Genomic DNA, 25,284 nt, shown 5'->3' on the forward strand with positions numbered 1-25,284 from the left:
TAACAGTGGATACTGTCCCACCACGGGGGTGGTGCCTTTCAAAGGTCCTCGTCTCCTGCTTCTTTCTGTAGTTGCACGTCGTCCCTCTCGTCCTGCGCAACTATTTCCGGATCTTCGGTTCGCACCCAACATCTTTTTTCCTTTTGCGCTTTTCCAGGTTTACCCATCATTCGCCATCCCTCCAGCCAGTCAGTGGCCTCCTCAAGCGTTTCAAAAAACCAAGTTTTACCGTCAGCGACGACTCGGAGCTTCGCTGGGAAGAGCGTGGAGTACGGCAGTTGGCGGGCTCTCAACACTCTCTTGACCTCCAGGAATGTTCTTCGACGTGCCGAAACTGCTGCCGTATAGTCAGGGAAGAAGGAAATTGTAGAGTTTTGTATGCGGACAGGCGGCGCCACTCTGGCCGTTTAAAGGATAGTGACCCTATCTCGAAAATTGTAGATACGGGCCAGCACCGGACGTGGCGGGCCCCGGGCCTCGGTCGGCCTCCTGGGACCTTGTGTGCCTGTTCCACTGAAAAGAAGGCCGGAAGTCCTTTTGGTTGTAGGTGTGTTTTTATGAGTTCTTCAATGTACAAATCTATGGCGGGCCCCCTTCCGACTCCGGAAGCCCAGTGATTCGAACATTGTTGCGTCGGGAGCGTCCTTCCTGGTCATCCAGTTTCTCTGTTATACGCTTGTTTTCCGCCTCCAGCTACGTTACCTTCTTAATCAGGAGTGCGGAGTCTTTGTAGAGGCTGGTCGTCATGTGTTCTACCTCCGCTACTCTGGCAGACATTTTCTGAAAGTCTGCTCTGATGAATGTAACATCGGTTGAGATAGAACCCACCGTCGTTTGTATGTTGTGTTGAGCCTCCATGATATCGTCTAATGTCACTTTGGGACCACCCTCATTCTCTTTGGGTTTAGCCGCCTGGTCCTTGCGCTCTGGCAATGGAGGTAAGTCTTTGGTGTAAGCAAATTTATCCAGCTTATCCTGCTGGGCTGTGCGTGTCCCCCTGCCACTCATAATTGTCGCTCCTGCGTCCTTCCACCCCCCCCCCTCCCCCTCACAGGAGAAATTCAAGAACAGTCTCGGGGTCTTACAATCTCACAGTACTAGGGAGATCTGCCACTTAGCACTGCGCTCAATCACCTTATCACCTTGGCTGCTAGGTGTTTTCCCTTCCTATGCCGACTTTTCATTATTTCTATTGATTCATGACGAGCTCAGCTCGTCACCAGCACAACTCAACCGTGCATCATGACGAGCTCAGCTCGTCATGAGCATGGAAAGGGTTATACTGCACCAACTGTCTACACCACAGCACCGCCGCCGGGAGGGAGGTCGGGGGGCAAGGGAACCACCCATTCACCTCAATGATTTTGATCTAGTTTGGGTGCTCCTTCAAGCTGATCTGCTTCAGAGACGTGTGTTTAGCGGGGCCATCAGTTATTGTCACCCTCACGCTTCTTGACTGGCGAGCAGTGGGCCCAGAACCCGGAGGCAAGGTCGAGGATCCCCAGGGTATCTCACCGATGACTTTGGTACTTATTCTCCGTCAGCGCTACCTCAGAATATTGTCCATTAGTTTCTTCCCTGGAGGAAGAGCAGTCACAGGTGGGAGTTTTTATCTCGTTGGGGACTGGCAGAATGTCACTATCTAGCTCCGGTGTCCCAGATTAACTGTTCAGCACACTCCCACGGCGCGCAGCACAGCTCCAGTCATCGCCGCCTCACCTGGGGGGCCGCAGCCCACACCGGCAGATGCTCGGATGCCTTGGGCGCTTTCACCAATAAGCGATTCGGGTGGGGGCGGGCAGATCGTGGTTCCGCACCAGCCCGACAGTTGGACTTCTCCCGTTCGCCCGTCCTCATCAATTCTGCTATAGCCTGACCATCCACTCCTGAGGGCTCTCTGCCAATCAGTCGGCCGCCTCCAGGCCCAGGCAGTCGTCGCACAAAGGGGACGCAGCTCGGTCTCCTCCCACCGCCGTGGCCTCTACACCTCGACCCCCGGCGTGTTTGTTGCTTGCCTGCAATCAATCTTAGTCCCTGGCGGGGGGGGAGGGGAGTGCTCCACCCCAACCCAGCAGCAGCAGTGTGCCGGCAACGAGCCCCCCGCATCACAGACCAGCCGGATGCACCGGACGCTCAAGGCCGATTCACGCTGCTGGTCATCCGAGCGTCATCAGAGACAGCCTGCGTAATTCCGTCCCCGGCTGCAGCACGCCAGGTAGGCCTCAACCGGCTCCTTGTCTCATTCCCTCTCAGCGTCTCCAAGGCCTCACCGGCACTGGATCGCCGCACACCGGCACGTTCACCTCACCTCACCACAGGTACCTGATGTCAACTCCCGGTTCGTGCCGCCGGCAATCCGGGCACCCCCAGTGGGAGTCGCTTAAATTTAGTCCCCGGCTTCTATAGGCCGGGTAGTCCGTGATCTGTGCGTCCTCGCAGCACTGCCCAGCGCCCTCCGATCTGCACCAGCACCGGGCCGCTGGGTGCCGGGCCGATTCCTCCACCTATTCCCAGGTTCCTGGCACCATTTTTTTAACGGATAAGTGTGCAGATCAACTGGGAGACTTTCTTAGTCTCGGAGCCCCGTTAGGCTGCGTCCATCGTGTTCGGCTGCTAGCACGCCCACCATATCCTGCTTTTTCTGATGATATTCCCAAGATTTCTTGTTTGTGGGCAGGGGGGAGTGGGTCCTAGGTCCGCATGCCACCAAGCAGAGTCTCCTTGTTCCTTTTGCTAGGTATTTTGTCTGAGATTGAGAATATCAGCATGACGTCTGCGTAGGTGAATCAGTTGATCCTGTGTGGTTCGATGACCTCAGCCAGTGACTCATGTAGATGTTGAAGAGGGTCTGGCTGACCAAGCACCCCGGTGGGACTCCGCAGATGAGCAAGTCTGGGTGTTGACTGACTGGGTTCTTCCATTTGGAATGAGCACATACACTGGAGGGCAGGCCCTGTGATACCAGTCTTGTATAGTTGTTTTGACAGGATGGGGTGGGGACTGTGACCAAAGTCCGTGAGGGAGCGAGTAGAATGAGGGCTGTGGTTTCTCTTCTGTCTGGGATCATGTAGATGTTGTCAGTTGCTGCTATAAAGAGGCCACCGAAGTCATCTGCGGCGTCCCCCAAGGATCATCTCTGAGCCCCACCCTCTTCAACGTCTACATGAGCCCCCTCGCGGCCATCGTACGCAAACACAACCTCAGCATAATCTCCTACGCCGACGACACCCAGCTGATCCTCTCCCTGACCAACGACCCCGCCGCCGCCAGAGCCAACCTGCACGAAGGGATGAAAGAGGTAGCCGAGTGGATGACGACCAGCCGCCTGAAACTGAACTCGGACAAGACGGAGGTCCTCATCCTGGGCTCCTCTCCCTCCGCCTGGGACGACTCCTGGTGGCCTCCCGCCCTGGGCACCGCACCCAAACCGACAGACCATGCACGCAACCTGGGCTTCATCCTGGACTCCTCCCTCTCCATGACCAGGCAAGTCAACAACGTCTCCTCGGCATGCTTCAACATCCTACGCATGCTACGGAAGATCTTCTGGTGGATCCCCACCGAGACCAGGAAGACCGTCACCCAGGCCCTCGTCACCAGCCGACTGGACTACGGCAACGCCCTCTACGCCGGGACCACCGCCAAGCTCCAGAAGAGACTCCAGCGGATCCAGAACGCCTCAGCCAGACTCATCCTCGACATCCCACGAACCAGCCACATCTCCGGACATCTGCGAGACCTTCACTGGCTCCCCGTCAACAAAAGAATCACCTTCCGCCTCCTCACCCACGCACACAAAGCCCTACACGACCAAGGCCCGAGCTACCTCAACAGCCGAGTCAACTTCTACGCTCCCAAACGCCACCTCCGATCAGCCAACCACGCCCTCGCCGCCGTCCCCCGCATCCGAAGAGCGACTACAGGAGGAAGGTCCTTCTCCCACCTGGCCGCCAAGACCTGGAACTCCCTCCCGACCGACCTGCGCCTGACCCAAGACCACCTCTCCTTCAGGAAGAAGCTGAAGACCTGGCTGTTCGAGCAGTAGCGGCTCCCCCCCCCCCCCCAGCGCCTTGAGACCCCACGGGTATGTAGCGCGCTTTATAAGTGTCACTGATTGATTGATTGATAAAGGCTATCTCTCTGCTTTAGTCTGAATACTGATTGCTTGGCAGCGAGGCGTCTAGGCCTTTGACTGGGTATGGTAAGATGGGGAACGGCTGGTAATTAACAAGTCTGGCTGCATCTGGTAAGGGCTTCTTCAGGAGAGTATTGACAGCTGCAGGCTTAAGGAAAAGGGGCAGTGTTGATGGAGGTGCTGAGGGTGGGGGTTGAGGGCTTGGCTGATTGTGGTGGAGCCTTTGTTAAAGGCTGGGTCTGTTGGGGTCCGAGAGTGGAGGATCTTCATGAGTACTGTGTTTTTTCCTATGGTGATGATGTTCCATGTGGTACAGGTGTTTTCTTTGTCCAATATTAGTTGGTTTGCTAGGGTGAAGCTGCAAGTCGAAGTTGTAATTTATGGCTGAGATTTTATTGCAAACAAATTCTAAGAAGTAATTGCACTGTTCTCGAGTTAGGGTATTTGCTGGTGGTCGCTGCTGATGCGGTGAAGTCCTTGATGATCTTGAACATTTCTTTACTGCTGATGGAGCTTGTGTTGATGCGTTATGCTAGGGCCTTCCTCTTGGTTGCCCATATTTGTTGGTGGTAGCACCTCAGGGCAGAATCTTCTCGGCTGGCTCTCCACCTCCTTTCTAGTTGTCTGCAGTTCTTCCTTGTACCATCTAGCCTCCGTTTGTGTTCTTGTTTTTTGGCTTCATTTGCAGGAGACTAGAGTATTGCTTGATAAGGTGCCTATGGGTTCTGGTTGGTTCTTGTAAAGGTTGGGAGCCTAATCTACCTCTGATATTCCAACGTTAGCAGGTAGGGCCTGTCCTAGTTGTTTGTCTGGGGTGAGGAATGTTCATTTTGAAACTAACTATGGCATGGATGGTCCAGGTTGTTGTTGTGGTTGCGTTTACCATGATGTCCTTGAATGAAGTGAATACCGTGCCTAGTTTGTGTCTTGTAGCGTGCGTGGGGCCAGATATGTGTTAGGTGAGTCTGAAGTTTTCGAGAAGTGCGACTGAGTAGGTACAGTCCACTCTTCTGGGTGAAAGTTGAGATCTCCTAGGAGAAAGTTAGCACTTGATTAGATAAATAGTGGTATGAGGAGGTATATGATGGTGTTGAAGTTCGCGCAGGGTCCAGGGGCTCAGAAGACCAGGGGTCCACTCAGGATAAAGATGGCTCTGATTCGCAGTTTAAAGTTAAGTCTTCCATATAGTTGGTTCCAGTGTCTGTGGAGGTGGCACAGCTGATGAAGTCCTTCAAGATGATGGTAATTCCTCCTCTGGATGTGTATTGTCTTTCTTACCTGACCAGCTTGTTTCAGGCAGGGATGACCATGGCGATGTCGGGTGTTGATGCTGGGGTCAGCAATATTTCCATGAGTAAAAAAAGGTCCGGCAGCGTTGCCCAATAGGTGCCATCTCTCCCTGGTATGTTTGGTGAGCAAGTGGGTGTTGAGGAGCATTCATGAAAGTAAAGAGTACGATGTGGATGGCAGGTGGTTTGGGTGTGTCTAAGTGGGTGGGTGGGTGTTCGGTGGTCTTGGTGTGACTTCTGAGTTGTTGAGGGTGTGATGCAAGTGAAGCAGAAGGGGGTGCAGGTGGAAGCTCCTTCCATAGTGTGTGGTGTGGCAGCATAGTGGTGAGCATCGGCCAGGATTTAGAGAGTAGAACAACTTGGCAGGGTAGTGGTGGGGCGGGGTGAGACCAGGGTTCCTGGCCATGGGCGGGAACCAGGCATGGACGGGCACAGATGGGCTTGAGTTTGCCGCACCAGTGGTACGCCCGCTGCACTCATCCACTGCTCATCCACACTGCAGCCCCATTAAGTAGGTCCTAGGAGGTGGAAGAGTGCAGGGGGCACAGCTAGGAGTATTGGTGCGAAGATCCGGTAAAGAGTGGTGGGAAGGAGGGAGGCACAGCAGAGAGGGCTGGAAAGGCAGCCTCGGAGGTGGCAGCAGGCAGGGGCAATGTGTCGAAACCAGATGACACAATCTTGGGCAAAGAGAAACAAAGGCACAGACATGGGAAGAACAAATGGCACAATCACAGACAATATTGCAAAACAAATGGCACAATGATGTGCAAAGTAAGCAGACCGCACAATCTGAAAGAGACACGTTAGTGATAGATTCCTTACCTTAGAATATCCCCAGGCGTCAGACTGGATCCGGAAACTTTTACGTAGCAATACTCCTGCGCGCCGATAGGCGTCGTCTGCGGCTCCGCATCCGTCGTCGGCGTCGTATGCGCCGGGATGACGTCGTCGGAGTACTTAGACGGCGCCCATGCGCGCTGACGTCAGTTCTTCTTTTTTCCGCGCCAGCTAGCGCAGATCCGGAAGAAGCTCTACCCCCAGTCAATTTTTGACTGAACTTTTTGATCCTTTTGATCTCTCTCTTTTTGTCGAATTCTCGACTATCGGTGCCAGGGATGCCCGGGTAGAAGCCTTGCTCGAAGTGCGATCGACTCATGTCGGTCACGGACCCCCATCGCCGGTGCCTGAAGTGCTTAGGCCTCGACCACGACGATCGAACCTGCTCCGACTGCCGGGCCCTGACGTCGAAGGCTAGGCAGGAGCGGTCCCGCAAGCGTCTCGAGCTGAGGCAGCCGGCCCCGCGCCGCTCCAGGTCCCGGTCCCGTTCCCACGGGAGGTCGAGGGACAGGTCACGAGGTCGGAGTCATCTGAGCTCCGGAAGTGGACACCGATCGTCTGGTTCCAAGTCCTCAGGTAAGAGGCATGAGAGGTCGGAGCGACGTCATCGATCCTCCGACCCGCCCCGACGCTCGCATGATGCGGCCGGGGGCTCGGGCAACACCGCCCACGCGGCTCCGCGGGAGTCGCAAGCGTCGCCGCCTGCCCCACACCTTCGGGTCCCTGGGCACGGCGCGACGCCGGAGGAGGTCGAGAGGTACCTCATGGCCATGAGGGCCCTCCCTCCTCAGTCGGTTCCCGTGGCGCCTTCGGGACGATCGGTTCCGTCTGGAGGTCCTTCCGGGTCGGGCGCTTCGGCCCCGACGCCGTCGGGTGCTTCGGCTCCGACGCCGCTGGCAACTTCGGTCTCAGCGCCGCAGGACCTCGCTGGATCCGGTTCCGGATCCGGGACCTCGCCGGTCGACCTTACGACCTCGCCGGCGCTGTCCCTTCAGGTGTCGTCCCCGGCAGCCAATGTGGTTGCCGCCCCCAATGTTTCCTACGGTCCTACTCAGGCGCCGGAAGGGCGCCGCTGGGCGCCGATTCCGTGGGCCTTTGGGGAATTTTATCTCCACGAGGAGGCCCTGTCGGCTAATCCTGGTTTCCAGGACACAGATGACGAGGAGCATTGGGAGGGGTCCGAGGACCCTCTGGCACAAGATTGCCAGTCTCAGCAGGACTGGACATATGAGCTTGGGGAGGCCAGTGGTATTGACACATCGCCAGACACTGGATTTACATCGCCTCCGACTGTGGCTTCGGAGGGGGGTTCTGCTTACAGCGTAGTGTTGACGAAGGCAGCTAAGGCCTTAAACCTTCAGCTCCCCGTCGCGGCCGTGAGGACTAATCTCCTCACTGAGGTCCTCAAACCGCAGTCGGGCTCCGCGGAGCCCCTGCTGCCGTTCAATGAGGCCTTATGTGACGTTCTTTTGGGCACTTGGTCCAAGCCCGCCACAGGCCCTCCTGTGGATAGGAACGTGGCCAGACGCTACCGCCCGGCCTCGGGCGACCCATGCTTTTTGTCCACCCATCCCACCCCCGAGAGTCTGGTCATCCAGGCCTCAAACTCCCAAACCGCATTCCCGTCGGCCCCGCCCGACAGGGAATCCAAGAGATATGAACAGTTCGGGAAGAAAGTTTTCTCGTCTGTTAGCTTGGGGCTGCGATCTGTGAACACCGCCTGTCTCTTGGGCCGCTACACCCACACTCTGTGGGACACGGTTGCGGAGGTGCTGCCTAGATGCCCGGAGGAGGTCCAGGCAAAACTCGGCCAAGCCCTTGCGGACGGCCGAGATGCAGCACGCTTTTCTATCCGGTGTGGGCTGGATACAACGGACTCAGTGGGCAGGGCGATGGCAACGACGGTGGCGGTTCGACGCCACGCCTGGTTGAGGTCCGCTAACTTCTCGGCCGATGACCAGGCCACCCTCCTGGACATGCCGTTTGATGGCCGTCGCCTTTTCGGCGACAAGGCAGACCATGCGCTGGAACGTTTCAAGGACTCCAGGGCTACGGCCAAGTCCTTGGGCCTCACGGCCCCACGCCAGCAAACGGGTGCCTTTCGCTCCTTTTGTGGCCACGGAAGGGGCGCCCCACCACGTACCGTCAGCCACACGCCGCAAAATGTCCAGCAGCGCGGTGGCGGACGTGGGAACCGCCGTGGCGGCGGTCGGGGCCCGCGGCGAGGCCAGTCCACACCTCCCTCAGCAGCACCTGCCTCAAAACCTTCCTAGTCCGAGTTTTCAGGCCCATGTGACACCTGTGGGGGGCACGGTTCACCATCACCTCTCCCACTGGCATACAGTCACTTCGGACAGGTGGGTGCTGCAGATTGTCCGAAGGGGCTACTCCCTCCCCTTCGAGGCATCCCCTCCATCCATGCCACCACAATACCACCGTGTGTCGGGGGATCACTTGCAACTTCTGCAAGAGGAGGTCTCGGCCCTCTTGGCCAAGAGGGCCATCGAGCGCGTTCCTGGGCCAGAAGTAGGGTGTGGATGTTACTCCCACTACTTTCTGGTGCCCAAGAAGGGCAAAGGGGGCCTACGTCCTATCTTGGATTTGCGGAACGTCAACGGCTTCCTCCGGACAGAGAAGTTCAAGATGCTCACTTTGGCTCAGGTCCTGGCTGCCCTGGACCCGGGAGACTGGATGGTAGCGTTGGACCTGCAGGACGCCTATTTCCACATCCCCGTCCTGCCGGCCCACCGGCGTTACCTGCGGTTCACGGTAGGCCAAGAGCACTTTCAGTTTACCGTGCTCCCCTTCGGCCTTACCAGCGCCCCACGGGTGTTCGCAAAGGTGATGGCGGTGGTCGCAGCTCATCTGCGCAGGCAGGGGGTGTCAGTCTTCCCCTACCTCGACGACTGGTTGTTGAAGGCGGGCTCGCCCCAGACAGTCGTCAGCCACCTCCAGACTACGGCCGACCTCCTACACCTGCTGGGGTTCTCCATCAATGTGCCGAAGTCACACCTGTGTCCCTCTCAGAAGCTCCTCTTCATCGGAGCGGTTCTCGACTCGGCGCAGTTTTGGGTTTACCCACCCGAGCAGCGGGTTCGGGATATTCAGGCTCTGGTTCCCATCTTCCAGCCGTTATCCCGAGTCTCGGTCAGGTTGACGCTGCGGCTTCTGGGACTGATGGCCTCCTGCATCCTTCTGGTGCGTCACGCCAGGTGGCGGATGCGGGCTCTGCAGTGGGACCTGAAGTTTCAGTGGGCCCAGCATCAGCGCAACCTGTCCGATCATGTCCTGATCTCGGAGGGCACTGCGAGACAACTGCAGTGGCGGCTCACGGGCCGCGACTGGGTCAGTGGCAGATCCCTCTCCCTACCCCACCCGGAGCACGTAGTTGTGACGGACGCGTCCCTCCAGGGCTGGGGGGGCCACATGGGAGAGGCGGAGATCAGAGGCCTCTGGTCTCCGGCGGAGTCCCGGCTCCATATCAACCTGCTGGAGCTTCGGGCGATTCGTCTAGCACTGAAGGCATTCCTCCCCTCTGTCCGGGGACGTGTAGTGCAAGTGTTCACCGACAACACCACCGCCCATGTGGTACTGCAACAAACAAGGCGGGGTGGGGTCGTGAACCCTTTGCCAGGAGGCTCTGCGCCTATGGCAATGGCTGGAACATCAGGGCGTGACCCTGGTGGTTCAACACCTGGCAGGCTCTCTGAATGCCAGGGCGGACGAACTCAGCCGTCGGTGCATGATGGATCACGAATGGCGTCTGAACTCAGACGTGGCGCAAGGTCTCTTTCAGCAGTGGGGAGAGCCTTGGTTAGATCTATTCGCCACAGAAGAGAACGCGCAATGTCATCAGTTCTGCGCGTTGGCATTTCCAAGGCGGCACTCGCTCGGAGACGCTTTTCGTCGCGAGTGGAGCTGCGGTCTGTTGTACGCCTTTCCGCCTATACTACTTCTGCCCAGAGTGCTGAAGAAGATCAGGCGCGGCCGAGCCCAGGTTATCCTTGTGGCTCCGGACTGGGAAAGAAGATACTGGTATCCCGAGCTACTCAGCATGTCAGTCGATCCCCCGATTCGTCTGCCTCTTCGGGAGGACCTTCTGTCGCAGCAGCAGGGGACGGTCCTGCACCCGAACCTGTCCAGTCTCCACCTACAAGCTTGGAGATTGAGCGGCGGCAGTTGAGGCCATTTGACTTGCCTCCTGAAGTCTGTGATATCATTCTGGCAGCCAGGCGTCCCTCCACAAAGTCGGTATACGCCTGCCGGTGGAACAGATTTGTGGCATGGTGCACAGCAAAGGCTGTGGATTCTCTCTCTGCACCCCTTTCGGAAGTGCTGCTCTTCCTTCTTTCCCTGGCCCAGCAGGGCTCTGCTCTGGGCACTCTTAAGGGGTACCTTTCTGCTCTATCCGCCTTCTTAAGGCTACCTGATCAGCCTTCTTTATTCAAGTCCCCCATTGTAAGTAGATTTCTGAAGGGCATCACGCACATGTTCCCTCCTGTTCCCTTTCGTGATGCCCCAGTGGGACTTGAATCTTGTTCTCACTTACCTGATGTGTGCTCCCTTTGAGCCACTCCATAATTGTCCTCTCCGTCTTCTCACGTTGAAAACTGCATTCCTGGTTGCCATCACCTCTGCCAGGAGAGTGAGTGAGCTCCAGGCTCTTTCTTCTTCTCCACCTTTCCTGTCTGTCCATCCTGACAAGGTGGTGTTACGTACACGACCTTCCTTCCTGCCCAAGGTTGTCACGGCCTTCCACATCGGGCAGTCCATCACTTTGCCCACCTTCTTTCCGCCTCCGCATCCCTCGAAAGAGGAAGAGAGGCTCCACCGTCTGGATCCAAAACGTGCGCTCTCCTACTACTTAGATCGCACATGCCAATTCTGGGTGGATGACCAACTCTTTGTTGGTTACGTGGGCGAGAAGAAGGGAAAGGCAGTACACAAGAGGACCATCTCTAGGTGGATCATCTTGTGTATTCAAGCATGTTAATCCATGGCGAGGAAGGAGCCCCCGGCTGGGCTGCGGGCTCACTCCACTCGGGCCACGGCGACAACAACTGCCCTGGGCCGAGGAGTCCCCTTACAGGACATTTGCCAGGCAGCTACGTGGGCCTCGCTGCACACTTTGCAAGAAACTACTGCCTGGACAGTCCAGTCCGGAGGGATGGCTTCTTTGGCCGTTCCGTCCTCCAGGACTTTCTGGTGTGATATTGGTTCGCAGACCCACCACCGGGGTTGGTATTGCTGGGGTATCTATTCTAAGGTAAGGAATCTATCACTAACGTGTCTCTTTCAGATGCACAAGTTACTACTTGTGTAACGATATATCTGTAAGAGACATTAGTTAGTGATAGATTCCTTACCGACCCGCCCATCCTCCCCGTTCTGCGAACCGAAATCTAGGGTTAAGGTCATCCCCTTTCAGGGCCCTACTTTCACGGCACCAGTGTTAGTTCTCTCATGGCTCTGCGTATCTGGCGCGGAAAAGCTGTGTGTCAGAACTGACGTCAGCGCGCATGGGCGCCGTCTAAGTACTCCGACGACGTCATCCCGGCGCTTACGACGCCGACGACGGACGCGGAGCCGCAGACGACGCCTACCGGCGCGCAGGGGTATTGCTACGCAAAAGTTTTCGGATCCAGTCTGACGCCTGGGGATATTCTAAGGTAAGGAATCTATCTCTAACTAATGTCTCTTACAGATATATCGTTACACAAGTAGTAACTTGTGCTTTACTGGCACAGCAAATGGCTCAATCATGGTCAAATAGAGACATAAAAGGACCAATCACAGATACAGCAAATGGCACAAACACTGCACAGGGAGAAAGAGAGTGGCACAGTAGAGGAAAACTGATGCAAAAGGACACATAGGAAAGAGGGGAGAGAAAGAAAAACCAAAAACTAACTAAAATATCAAGATGTCTTGGTACCATCTCTCCCTACAAAAGAAGTTACATTTGTAAGAAATTGGCTAATTAGTTCAGGGGGGGTTAAGTACCCCCTCCGGCAATAATCACAATCCTTGTCAACTTAAACCCTCAAAGTGACTAAATAAACCAGAACTCAACCCCTTGGTTGCTGTGGCACAAGGCAGACAGGCTTGACTTAGCGACTGTGTGTAACGTATTTATGAATTACTAAAACAGTGATCAAGTAATAATGCAAAACAATATTAATACTGAAACAATGATGCAAATCTAATAATGGGAAGCCAGAGAAATGCATTTTTAAAGTTTTAAATAGAAGTAGAGCCCGGAAGCACATGATGCCAATTATAGCCCATGAACAGGACCAAGGCTCAATATGACTCTGGCCAGAATGGAGTGCTGGTTCATCCTGGTCATAGATTTTACCTTATGACTTTAGTCCAAATCCACCATAGAAAAACACTTCTAAAGCCCCGGCCCAGGATGTCAGAGGGAGGCACTTAGAGAATCACAGGGTGGCAGATAGAGGCCAACAGGAGGGGACAGTCCCGGTCTAGTTGCCACTGGTCAGTTGCAGGAAAAGGCCTCTTGTAGCTTCTTGTGCCCGTTTAGCTTTAACAGGAGTTCAGCCTTATAATCCTTAGGGTTCACTTCTTTCTCCCGGATATAAGAGGGAGAACATGTCCAGCCTTTTAGGCTCTTCTCAGATCTTAGACAGCTGGTTCACAAGAGCATATTACAGGGTCATTGGATGTTTATTAAAACCTTAAAGTAATTTATTTGAGCGGCACTTTTAGGGCTCTGGGTCATTCTAGGGAAATGAAGAATTAGCACAGTTGCTGGCTGTAAATCCAATCCTTTTGTTTCTTTCGGAGACTTGAAACTTTACTTTGGCTACTGCCTTGAATTCGGGGGCTTTATTGTAGAAGGAGACTTTCAGGTAATCTGATAAAATCAGAGGTAGCCCAGTCCCTATTTCCAGAGAGAGGTCTGATGTTGAAAATATGGTTACTCATAGGTGGCCCAAGTGGTGAACGTGTTAAAATTCCTCAAGTGGCTTTTAAAAAACTTCAAAGTTGTTTAAGAGGTTGAAGTCTGTACGAGTAGGAGATTGCAGCTTTCGGTTAAAATTTGCTCAAACCAGATCATTGTCCCCGTTTAAAGCAAAGTAGCCAGGGTCTGCAATAATAGAGGAAAGCATAGAAGCAGGAGCTTGTGGGGGGCAGTATGCAGGACATCCAGTGTCAGGTGGGGGGGTTTTGCAATCAAATACTAAAACCTTGATTGTGAAAAGGATATGGTATTGAGCTAAAATCCAATCCTTTACATCTATTGCTGCCATATCTTCCTTGGCTTTATTCAGTCTGTCTCGCTGTGAGTTAGTATATTTATCTAGATCTGGCTTATCTAAAGCGCTTTCCGCTGCCTTCTGAGACAGACTTCCATTTTTCTGTGTTTTCCCTCTTTGCACTGATCTGTGATTCCTTGGACGTTGGTGCACTGCAGTTGTACATGGTGTAGATGTGGACAGTAATTTTGATTAAGAAAAAAGTCCCGGACACACGTAATGAGGATAAAATACTGGTAGAAATGTCTTGTATTTGTGTTCAAGTTGTCGACACCAGTGGATTAGTTAGAAAGTTTTAATGATGCAACAACAAAGAAACGACCAGCCGACACGTGTTTCCTCACAAAGCGGGAAGTATCTCGTAACTCTTCAGGCTGTGTGGCAGTGTAGGTGAATGGTGTAATCAGAGAGCCGGTGGAATAACCAGAGCGGCCAATGAGTCTGATGAACCCAGCGATCAGATACACAGACACAAGTATAGGATGATGTGAAACCCACGGAACTCAGGGTGCCTACTGAGGATATGAGAACATTTCACAGTGATGTATGGTGAAGAAGGTAGTATCCTTGGTGGGTGATAGACACCATAAAGCGGTGTATGCTGCTGAAAATCAATTTACAGGGCGGATGCAGTCGGGCGGGTGAACCATTTGCACAGGGGAGCAGGGTGCCAGTATGGACCGTGTGTCGACAGTTCAAAAACAGGAGGGTGCGGGAGGCGGGTGCGCCGGACACCTTACATCAGTCGAAGACTGGATGCTAAGACAGGGTCCGTGCGAACTCCGGAGCAACCGCCTCCCGGATATAAAAACATTTGTATTGCTCCATAGAACCTATCTTGAATGGTATGTCTCAACAGATCAAACTTGCTCAGTTTCTAAGATGAAACCTATAGGATCTTAAGTTTTAAGGGACAAATGTGTTTATATAGTTTAATTTATACTGTTGAGTATTGACTTAATTTTACTTCCAACAAGTTATCCTGAAACAAATACATAACATGACCAGGTGAATGTTAAAATGATATTGTCACAACTTGATCCTTTAACACCATTTGGTGTTTCCTTCCTTACTAGAGTGTATTGTGAGTTCTTGAAATACTCAAATAATTTGCCTATCTTTTGAGCACTTAGTGAATTTGAAATCTCTGTAGTGCTTTTTGATGAAAGTGACACTGATTCCTGCATAGTTTGGGAATTATTTGTCAATTATTAGGGTTAGATGCTTTAGTGGAATAGTCACTGTGTGTGTTTTTTTTTAATCAAAGGTCATTAGCCTGTCTTGTATTGAAATGTTCAATGGATGGATCACTACTCCTTCTGGTATTCGGATGTTTAGCAGAGGGGCCTGTAATTGGTTTTTGAAGTTTGGGATTAAACGGGAAATAAGCTTGTGTGTAGTGTTTGAATGAATAGAGGAGCAGTCTTTGGGCACCGTCTGAGGTCATCAGAAGACCTGTTACAAATCAATGTTGGAATATTTTCAATGTTGGAATCTTTCTTTGAGGAACGATTATTGATTGTTCCATAAACTATTATCTTTTTTTAAGGAACTGACACAGCAGATTAACCTAAGTCCAAAGCAACATCACATATCTTTGAGGCAACTTTTGAAGAGGATTGACAGTTGTGAAGCTACACGAATTGAAATGGCACGATGGGGCCTTCGCCTAGATGAGGATGTCTACAAGGTAACAGAGTTGTTTCATCTATAGAATTAGTTGTATTGGAAACTAAAATCGGTGGCACGAAACCAGGATTTTAGGTAGAATAATTAACGAAAAAAGCAAATGTGAACTACAATGGTGGGGGATGTTGGGGTGATGAAATGGTGTATTTTTGCATTTTACATTTTATGGTATCGGAGCCCTTGTTAATAATCAAAATAGCAACCTCTTTTAAATCGGCATAAACAGTGCTTCTGCTTATTGTAAAGCACATGTAAAATTAGTTTGAGTGGTTACCCCTCCGCTCCTGAAGCTTACTAGGTGCTGAGCTTTTTTTTTTGTATGTCTGCCGCATTTTGTGCTTAAGCGTTCATAACTGATTTTTTTTTTTTACATAAAATAAATCCAGGTCAAATTGCGATCCTTTTTTTCCTCCAGATGTTTGGGATTCTTAAGGTGTCTGGGGTTTGTGGATTCTCTTGAAGAGAACCAAGACAGTAGCCCAAAAATATCTAGGGGCCAGATGTAGGTAAATATCATTTACCGAATCTAAAATCCCGAATTTTACTGATTAGGTGTTTTAGAATCGGTAAATGATATTTAGAAAATTATTCGGTAAATTTTACCGAATCGGTAAAATTCGGTAAATACCGATTCGGTATTTACTGAATCAGTATTCCCCATTCATTCCTATGGGCCTCCATAGGAATGAATGAGATTTACCGATTCGGGAAATAATGAATCGGTAATAGGGGGCAGACCTACAAGGGTGGCAGGGTGGCACATTGACACCCTGTTGCACCCCTGTATAGTGCATGGGTGCACATGTGGCACACATACTGTCTGCCACATGGCACTGTAAAAAAAAAAGCACAAAATTGCTTTTTTAACGTTTTTTGTTATTTACCACCAACTTGTAGTTGGTGGTAAATAACGAATCCTTACAACAAGTGAAAAGCACTCACTTGGGTGCTTCCTACATTAAGGATTCTGTAATTTACCGAATTGGTATTTAAGAAATCGGTAATTTACCGATTCCTTAAATTAGGCCCCTACATCCCAAAAGCCTAATATCGATAATTTCAGCCTTTACCGACCGGTATTAGGCTTCCTACATCTGGCCCTTAAAGTTTAATTTTTCTTTTTTTTCTTGAATGAGAAAAAGTGCTGTGCTAGAAAGCGTGTGTTTTTTTCTGCAGAAAATGGCATCACCTAAAGGTTTGCTGTGCTGCTAAGATCACCATCTTTCAGGAACAGAGTTGTTAAAAAAAAAAAAGAAAACACATTTTGGCATTTTTCTTCCCTTATTTTTTTAATTTCAACCTACCTGCAGTTTGTGTTGTAATCAGTGGTTAAACCCATTTGTTAATCCTGAAAACGATGCGTTTCCGGAAAATAGATAAAATTCCAAATTCGGTAAAGCATCCTTTATGTAGATTGCTCATAATTTTCCAAAAGAAATTAATTGTTAAAAAAAAAGTTATGGAAACAAGTAGAAAAAATTGCCATTGGCAACAACTTTTTCATCTGTATTTTTTTGCCCCCAAGGACGAATTAAGGAAATAATATACCATTACGTTCATCAGACCCTTGTAGTCACAGGGATACAGTATTTGTTGTTTGTCCAAAAGCATGTGAAACCCACATCCAGTAACTAGGCTGCAGATTATAATGATATTCCAATCAACCTGGTCTTTGCATGGTCCCTGGTTTGGCCGATCCTGTTGAGTATGATGAGCCCTTCCACCTAAGTGGGGTACCGTTTTTATCGGGATAAGTATGGGAGCACTGATTGGTAGGAATATTGAGGATCTTCGCAGATTTTGGAACGTTCACTCACAAAGCTGTGAGAAACATGCATGGCATTAGCAAACATTTGAGGTTATGCGTGTCAATTGGGTTAAGATAACATTGTGAGAACAATGCTGTTTATATCACCGTGAACTCTCCTCCGTGTCTAGATTTCAGAAAAGTCTAGGTTTTGTATATTTCCCTTGGTGACTGCCATGCCCAAATACAGCAGCCACACATATTATCGAAATGAGCCAGTTTTCATGGCAAAAAGTTTTATGCCTTCACGTTGCATTTTGAGAACCAAAGTGTTGCAGGTGATGTATTCACACAATTGAGGCGCCGTGTTTATTAGGAGAAGTGTTTGTAGGAGAGTAGGGTCTGCAATCCTATGATCACCCAGATTTTTTGCTTTTGTTTCACTGGTTTACGACTTTCTCTGGCTGTGGGCCTGCCAATCAGACCCACAGCCTGGCTGTTCTCTCTCTAAATTACAACATGTACCCTAGGTGCATTTACCAATTGGTACTGGGCCACCTTATCAGACCCTGTAACTCAGGGCATAGGTGTACCCAGGGCTGCCAGGGGCTGCAGCATGTATTATGCCACCCCTGGCTGGCCTCCTAAATTTGACACAACTGGCTGCATGACAGCTGGGGCAAAGTCGTGTAATCACCCTTTGCTGTAGGTGTAGTATACCTATACCTAACCCTAAAATGGACACACAGATTCCTATCAGTCACTCCTATGGCAGGCCTTGACAATCCTGAAGGCAGAGTGCTTGAAATCGTGTGAGATGGTGCTCTGGCATGAGCTGAGCCTGTCTGCAGCTTGCGGAACCAAGTCCTAATAGCTGTTCCATGATATCGCATACCATATACTCTTAAGTGCATTATAATCCCCGCGGTTAAATGCTATCTTTGGTATTGCTTTATCAAAACATGTCGAGTAAGATGTCATACGAATTGGAATACTAACCCCTCGCCAATTCTGGCGACGGGGTTAGCATTCCACCCTTCTAGAGGGACACGACATGTATGTAACTGTGAACCCCGGTTAAAGTTAAACGAAGCCTCAGCTCCACAAAATGGATGCTGCCACCAAAGACACGAGTCTGACCCCCTGCAGCTGGGAGTCCTTCCAGCGAGGGGAGCCTGGACAAAGGGTTTCCTGTCAGGGGTGGTGCTAGCACCGTCCCAGATAGGGTTTTGTGTATCCTGGGTAGGCAGGGCTTTACAGGAAGGTGACTGCTGAGTGGCACCCCGGTGCTCACTACGCATAGGCCGGTCAGAACCAGTTCCAGGGGCACACCAGCCCCTGGCCTGGGGAAAGTCCGGCATGGCAGAGGGGTGTAACCACCCCCCTCCTAGTCCCACCCATAGGCAGGACCTAGTCACCGGGTCAGCCCCCTTTTTTAGTATAAAGATAGGAGCGGGCCCCCTGTTCAAATTAGATCATCTTTGGAATCAAGACCCGACTTTCTGCGAAAGGACATCAAGATTTCCTTCTTCAAGATTCTCCCTTGTGGCTAAGGAGTAGTCACCCTGCATCCGCAGGCACCATCCTAAGAACACTGCGGTCTGCTGCAAGTCCTTCTTCACGAATCCGACGACCCAGCTCGACGAGACCCGGCTTCCCTGGCACCTCTGACCTCTACTCACCTCTACAGCAAAGCTGAGAACTGTGAGTGCGACGAGACCTCGAGGGACCGACGATCGCCAAGACTGCACGACATCTTTGCAACAAGCCCACCGTGTGCTCCACTGGTGAGTGCTTTGGGGTCCGAGAAGCCCCAACCCTGAGCAGCTCCAGCACCGAAGATCAGCCCTCCAGCATCTCCACGATCTGCGTGGGGCCCTTCTGCTTTTGCGTGCTCACCGCGCTGTGTGGCTACTAGCCGGCTGGCTTGTGGCCTTCTACACGACGCCCGACGACATCACTGCTGCTGGTCTGGTTGCTCCAGACTGGCCCTTGCTTCCTTCAAGAGAGGCACCCCGGACCCTCCTGGTCCACTCCAGACGCCATTTTGAGTCCACCGCGTGGGCTTGAATTTGCCAAGGCTTTGTTGCCCAATCCTGGGTCCAGCAACGCCGACAGATCTCCATGAGATCTGCGAGCACAGCGTCACCCACTCACCTAGTCGAGGTGGCTACCATCCGGTGCCCTCCTGGTGCCCACTGACTACTGGCTAGTAGTCTCGAACTTGGTCCCCTCTGCTTTCAGGTGTCATCTTCCTTCGATCCAGGCTTGGATCCATCGAACTTTCTTCACTGGTCGCCTGCCAGCAACTTCTTTCTTCCAGGCTCCTGGTCCGTCTACGAGGATTCCCAACGTCTTTTGAGACCTATGCAGCTGCAGCCCCTGGGCTAGGTAACTTCGGCATTTCGGTGCCCCAGCATAGCCTCACTATCCAAGGGTCAGAATCCACTTTCGTTTTCCTCCTACCAGGTCGGGTTCGCCCGAGAGCACTAACTTTGTCATTACTAGCTACCATAGACTTTGTCCCGCATCACGCGTGAGAGTGCACACACTGCACCCGAGTCCCCTAGGCCTCCTAGAAGTAATCTGAAGATTCTATAGTCAAGTCCTAGCGATTCCTAAGCCTATTAGTACTGTACTTACCTGCTAGTAATTTCGCATTCCACTTTCAGAGTATATGGTTTTCCGTGCCCCTCAGGCATTTGTATATACTGTGCTAACTTAAGTATTTTCGTAAGAGTTTTGTGTTGTGCTTAGTACCCTGTCCTCATAAAGAGTACAGGGCTGTTGTGATTTAAACAAATACACTGTTTATTTTCATAACACTTGTGTGGTGTCCTTTCACTTGGTATTCAAGGGGTATATGTGTGGTAAACAGCTGGCTTAACACGCCCTCTCGAGTCTTTAGCCTTAGACTGCTCGTATCCACGCTACTAGGATAGCTGGTCTATAAGGTTGACTTACAACCAATCATCAATAAGGGTTGCTGGACTGATACATAGTGTTCACTAGAATAGTGACCACTGCATATCAGGCCACTTTCTCACATTGGTGAGCAGCGGTTGGGATTTGAGCTTGCTGTTGTTTTACGACACGTATCCTAAGAATATCTTGTTGAAAGATCACATAAGTACTATTAGGTACATATAACTTAGCTTAGAATACTCTGAGTTCTACTGAACCAGCTGTTGCAGCTCCTCAAGGCTTAGCACACCTTGGCTGCAACTCTTAGCAAGGGATCAGTAGGCAAACACATAGTGTAGGTAGGTGCATCACTTACACCACACTAGAAACAGTATGTCAGACAAAGGAGGAAACTCTGAGTCTCCCCTTGTGTCAGTGGACCCTCCACAGGTCCTCCCTTTCAGATATACTGTTCTTAGCTTCCATGAGTTACGACAGGTGTGTACCTCTAGGAAGATAAAACAGGGGTCTAACCCCACAACTTCCTTTCTGATTGGTCTCTTAGAGACTTATGATGCCAGAAAAGCTGAGAAACTTCTTAACTCTTCTAATCCAGATGGAAGCATGCCTCCCCTTGAGGGAACCAGAGGAGACCCTGACCTAATCCACCTCTCAGCTGAGACTGAAGAGGGGGAGGAGGATGAGGATCCCTCTGGGGATGAGGCAGATAAGGGACAGGTAGAAGTCAGCAGACTAACCAGGTCCAACTTAAGCAGACATGAGATTGGTACTGGGGGACCCCTGGGGCCACTCTCAGGTCAGCTTGACATTGGGAATGGACGAGCCAGATCTCTCTCAAGAGGCTCTGGCAGATCTATTCAAACCAATGGCTCTCAAAGCTCTTCTCACAGAGGGATGACTTCCCCTCAGAGGAGAGTGTATGAAGCTAAAGAAAGGGCAGTCAATCTGAGGATTGAAAGGGAAGAACTTGCCCTGGCCAAAGAGAGGCTTGCCTTTGCTAGAGAGCAACAGTTAAGTGGGGTAGTCCCCACTGGTGGCAGCATTGTACCTAGCAATAGGGAAAGCAGTTTTGATACAAAGCACCTGGGTAAGATAGTGCCCCCCTTTAAACAAGGGGATGACATCCACAAATGGATTACTGCTTTGGAGAGGGCCTGCACTGTGCAGGGTGTTCCCCAGAGTCTGTGGGCAGCTATCTTGTGGCTCTCCTTTGAAGGTAAAGGAAGAGACAAGCTCCTCACTACTAGAGTGGAGGATGCTAACAATTACCAAATCTTGAAAAATACACTGATTGATGGGTTTGGCCTAACCACTGAGCAGTACAGGTTGCTGTTCAGGGATACCCAGAAAACTCAGTCTCAAGATTGGTCTGATTTTGTAGATTGTGCCATTAAGGCTTTGGAGGGCTGGTTGCTGGGCAGTAAGGTTACTGATTATACAGGATTGTACAATTTGATCATGAGAGAACAAATTTTAAACAATTGTCAGAACCAGTTGTTGCATCAGCATCTTGTTGACTCAGATCTGACCTCTCCCCAAGAATTGGGAAAGAAGGCAGACAGATGGGTCAGAACAAGAGTTAAACAGAACCAGGGCCAGAATCAAGGTGGTCAGAAGAAAGCAGACCAGAAGGGTAAAGATTCTAAGGGGGAACAAAATGACCAGAAGTCTTTGACAGGTCCCCAACAACCCAAAGAGGGTGGGGGTCAGGCTCCCCAAAAGAAGAAAGAAGGCCAATCTAAAGGGTGGTGCCAATACTGCAAAAGTAAAACTCACTGGTTTAGTGAGTGCACCAAGAAAGGAGGAGGGCAAACTCCTGCCACTGCAGCCCCTAAGGCACCTGTGCCCCCTAGTACAGTCAGCAGTGGTAGTGCACCTCCCAAGGGTTTAGTAGGGTTAACCCTGGGTTCTGAGGGGTGTGACAACTTAGTTGGCACACTCACTCAGGCTGTCCTTGTTTGTACAGGGGATGTGGATATGTCCCCTGATATAAGTCCCAATACTTTGGGCAAATACAGACGGACACCTTTCATTAATGGAAAAATGGCTCAGGCCTATAGGGACACTTGTGCCAGTGTCACAATGGTGACACCTAACTTTGTGGACCCTGGACAGATCATGGCAGGTACAGAATTCCTGGTGACCAATGCAAGCAATGTCACTACCAATCACAGTATGGCAATTGTAGCTTTCTCCTGGGGAGGGGTAACTGGCAAAAAGAAGGTTGTAGTTAGTTCAGACCACCCAGTGGATTGTTTGTTGGGCAATGATTTGGAGTCATCACAATAGTCAGAAGTGGAGCAGAGGACTCACATGGAAATGTTAGGCTTGCCAGCACATGTGTTTGCTGTGACCAGGTCACAGGTCAGGAAATGCCCCACTGAACAGGTGCTGGATCCTGGAACAATGGACCAGACACCCTCCAAGAAAAAGAGCAGTAGGGTTAAGGCTGTGCCTTCCCCCTTGCCCCAGGTTGTGGATCAAGTCTCAGAGGAGGCTGACCTACAGGAATTGAGGGAAACTGAGCCTAGAGAGTTTGAACTTGATCAAGTTGAATTCTTGGGTTCATGGGGACTCTCAAGGGAAGACCTGGGGAAGGACCAGTTAGACTGCCCTTCTCTTGAACCCCTCAGACAGCGCTGCTGCTGAGGCTGCTGGGAACGCCACAGGTACCCACAAGGTATACTGGGAAGATGGACTCCTGTACACTGAGGCAAGAGACCCCAAGCCTGGCATGACCAGGAGGCTGGTTGTACCCTTGTCTCAGAGAGGTTTCCTCCTTACCTTGGCCCATGAGATTCCCTTAACAGGTCACTTAGGCCAGACAAAGACTTGGGACAGGCTTGTCTCACACTTTCACTGGCCTCACATGAATGAGGATACCAAGGAGTTTTGTCGCTCCTGTGTCACTTGCCAAGCCAGTGGTAAGTCAGGTGGCACAACAAAGGCCCCCCTTATACCAATGCCTGTGGTGGGGGTGCCCTTTGAAAGAGTGGGGATTGACATTGTTGGTCCAATGGAACCCCAGACAGCATCAGGGCACAAGTTTATACTGGTGGTAGTGGATCATGCCACCAGGTATCCTGAAGCTATTCCACTTAGGACCACTACAGCACCTGTAGTGGCAAGGGCCCTAGTTGGAGTGTTCTCCAGAGTGGGCTTCCCTAAGGAGGTTGTCTCTGACAGAGGTGCAAACTTCATGTCAAGCTACTTAACTGCTATGTGGAAGGAATGTGGTGTCAACTACAAGTTCACTACACCCTATCATCCACAATGCAATGGGCTTGTTGAAAGGTTCAACAGGACCCTGAAAGGGATGATTCATGGACTACCTGAAAAGCTCAGGCGTAGATGGGATGTCCTGATTCCCTGCCTTCTGTTTGCTTACAGAGAGGTCCCACAAAAGGGGGTTGGCTACAGCCCTTTTGAACTTTTGTATGGGCATCCTGTGAGAGGCCCCCTGTGTTTGGTGAAGGAAGGATGGGAGAGACCTCTCAAAAAGCCTGCAACCAACATAGTGGACTATGTACTTGGTCTCCGCTCCAGGATGGCTGAGTATATGGAGAAGGCATCTGAAAACCTTAAGGCCAGTCAAGAACTTCAAAAAGCTTGGCATGACCAAAAGGCTGTCCTGACTGTTTACCAGCCTGGACAGAAGGTGTGGGTGTTGGAGCCAGTGGCCCCAGCAGCACTCAAAGACAAATGGTCTGGGCCCCACACAATTCTTGAGCAAAAGGGAGAGGTCACCTACCTGGTGGACCTTGGAACTCCCAGGAGCCCCCACAGGGTGCTCCATGTCAACAGGCTCAAAGCATATGTCGACAGGAAGGACATGAGCTTGCTCATGGCCATAGATGAGGGACAGGAGGAAGAGAGTGACCCTCTCCCAGACCTGCTCACTCAGAATCCTGATGATGGGTCAGTAGATGGTGTTGTCTTTTGTGGCAGCCTCTCTGAACATCAACAGAAAGACTGTAAACAGGTTCTTCAGTCTTTCAGACATATGTTTTCTCTGACACCCAGTCAGACCAATTGGTGTACCCATGAGGTTGACACTGGTGACAGCCTGCCAGTTAAGAGTAAAATCTACAGGCAGCCTGATCATGTTAGAGACTGCATAAAAACTGAAGTGCAGAAAATGTTGGAGTTGGGAGTCATTGAACCCTCAGATAGCCCTTGGGCTAGTCCAGTAGTTCTAGTGCCAAAACCTCACACCCAGGATGGTAAGAGAGAGATGAGGTTCTGCGTAGACTACAGGGGTCTCAATGCAGTCACTAAGACTGATGCCCACCCAATACCAAGGGCAGATGAACTTATAGATAGATTGGCTTCTGACAACTACTTAAGTACATTTGACTTGACAGCTGGGTATTGGCAGATCAGGTTAGCTACGGATGCCAACCCCAAGATAGCATTTTCAACCCCTGGTGGGCATTATCAATTTGTGGTAATGCCCTTTGGTCTGAAAAATGCACCTGCCACCTTCCAAAGGTTGGTGAATCAAGTCCTCACTGGGCTGGATGACTTCTGTGCAGCATATCTAGATGATATTGCTGTCTTTAGCTCCACCTGGGAGGATCACCTGGTCCACCTGAGGAAAGTGTTAGAGGCTCTGCAAGCTGCAGGCCTCCCTATCAAGGCCACCAAGTGCCAGATAGGGCAGACACAGGTTGTATACCTGGGCCACCTTGTAGGTGGAGGCCAGGTTCAGCCACTGGAGAGCAAAATACAGTCAATCAGGGACTGGGCTCCTCCAACCACCCAGACTCAGGTTCGAGCTTTCTTGGGCCTGACTGGTTACTACAGAAAGTTTGTCAGGAACTATGGATCAATTGTGACCCCATTAAATGAACTGACAAGTAAGAAAATGCCAAAAAAGGTTCAGTGGACTGCAGGCTGTCAAAAAGCATTCGATGACCTAAAGCAGGCCATGTGCACAGCACCTATCCTTAAGAGTCCAGACTACTCCAAACCATTCATTGTCCAAACAGATGCTTCTGAGTTGGGTGTGGGAGCTGTTCTATCTCAACTGAATTTTGATGGTCAAGACCAGCCCATTGCTTTTATAAGCAGAAGGCTGACCCCCAGAGAGAAGAATTGGTCAGCTATTGAGAGGGAGGCCTTTGCTGTGGTTTGGGCCCTGAAGAAGCTGAGGCCATACTTGTTTGGCACTCACTTCAAGATTCAGACCGACCATAAGCCCCTCTTGTGGCTAAATCAGATGAAGGGTGAAAACCCCAAACTGCTTAGGTGGTCCATTTCCCTACAGGGGATGGACTTTACAGTGGAACATAGACCTGGTACTGATCATGGCAATGCTGATGGGCTCTCCAGATATTTCCACTTAGAACAAGAAGACTCACCTGGTCAAGGTTAGCTTAT

General features: G+C 51.1%; 1 protein-coding gene across 1 annotated transcript in view; it reads left to right on the top strand.

Annotated features, from left to right (window-relative positions):
• PIWIL2 (piwi like RNA-mediated gene silencing 2) overlaps positions 1-25,284 on the top strand; it is a 2,549,426-nt gene that overhangs the window by 1,438,701 nt on the left and 1,085,441 nt on the right. The window contains exon 15 of the mRNA XM_086944806.1: positions 15,091-15,231. Coding sequence (XP_086800932.1) covers positions 15,091-15,231 — 141 coding nt within the window. The remainder of the gene's footprint in view (positions 1-15,090; positions 15,232-25,284) is intronic.

This window comes from Lissotriton vulgaris, chromosome 11, assembly GCF_964263255.1.
Source record: "Lissotriton vulgaris chromosome 11, aLisVul1.2, whole genome shotgun sequence".
In the NCBI taxonomy this organism is placed as follows: domain Eukaryota; kingdom Metazoa; phylum Chordata; class Amphibia; order Caudata; family Salamandridae; genus Lissotriton; species Lissotriton vulgaris.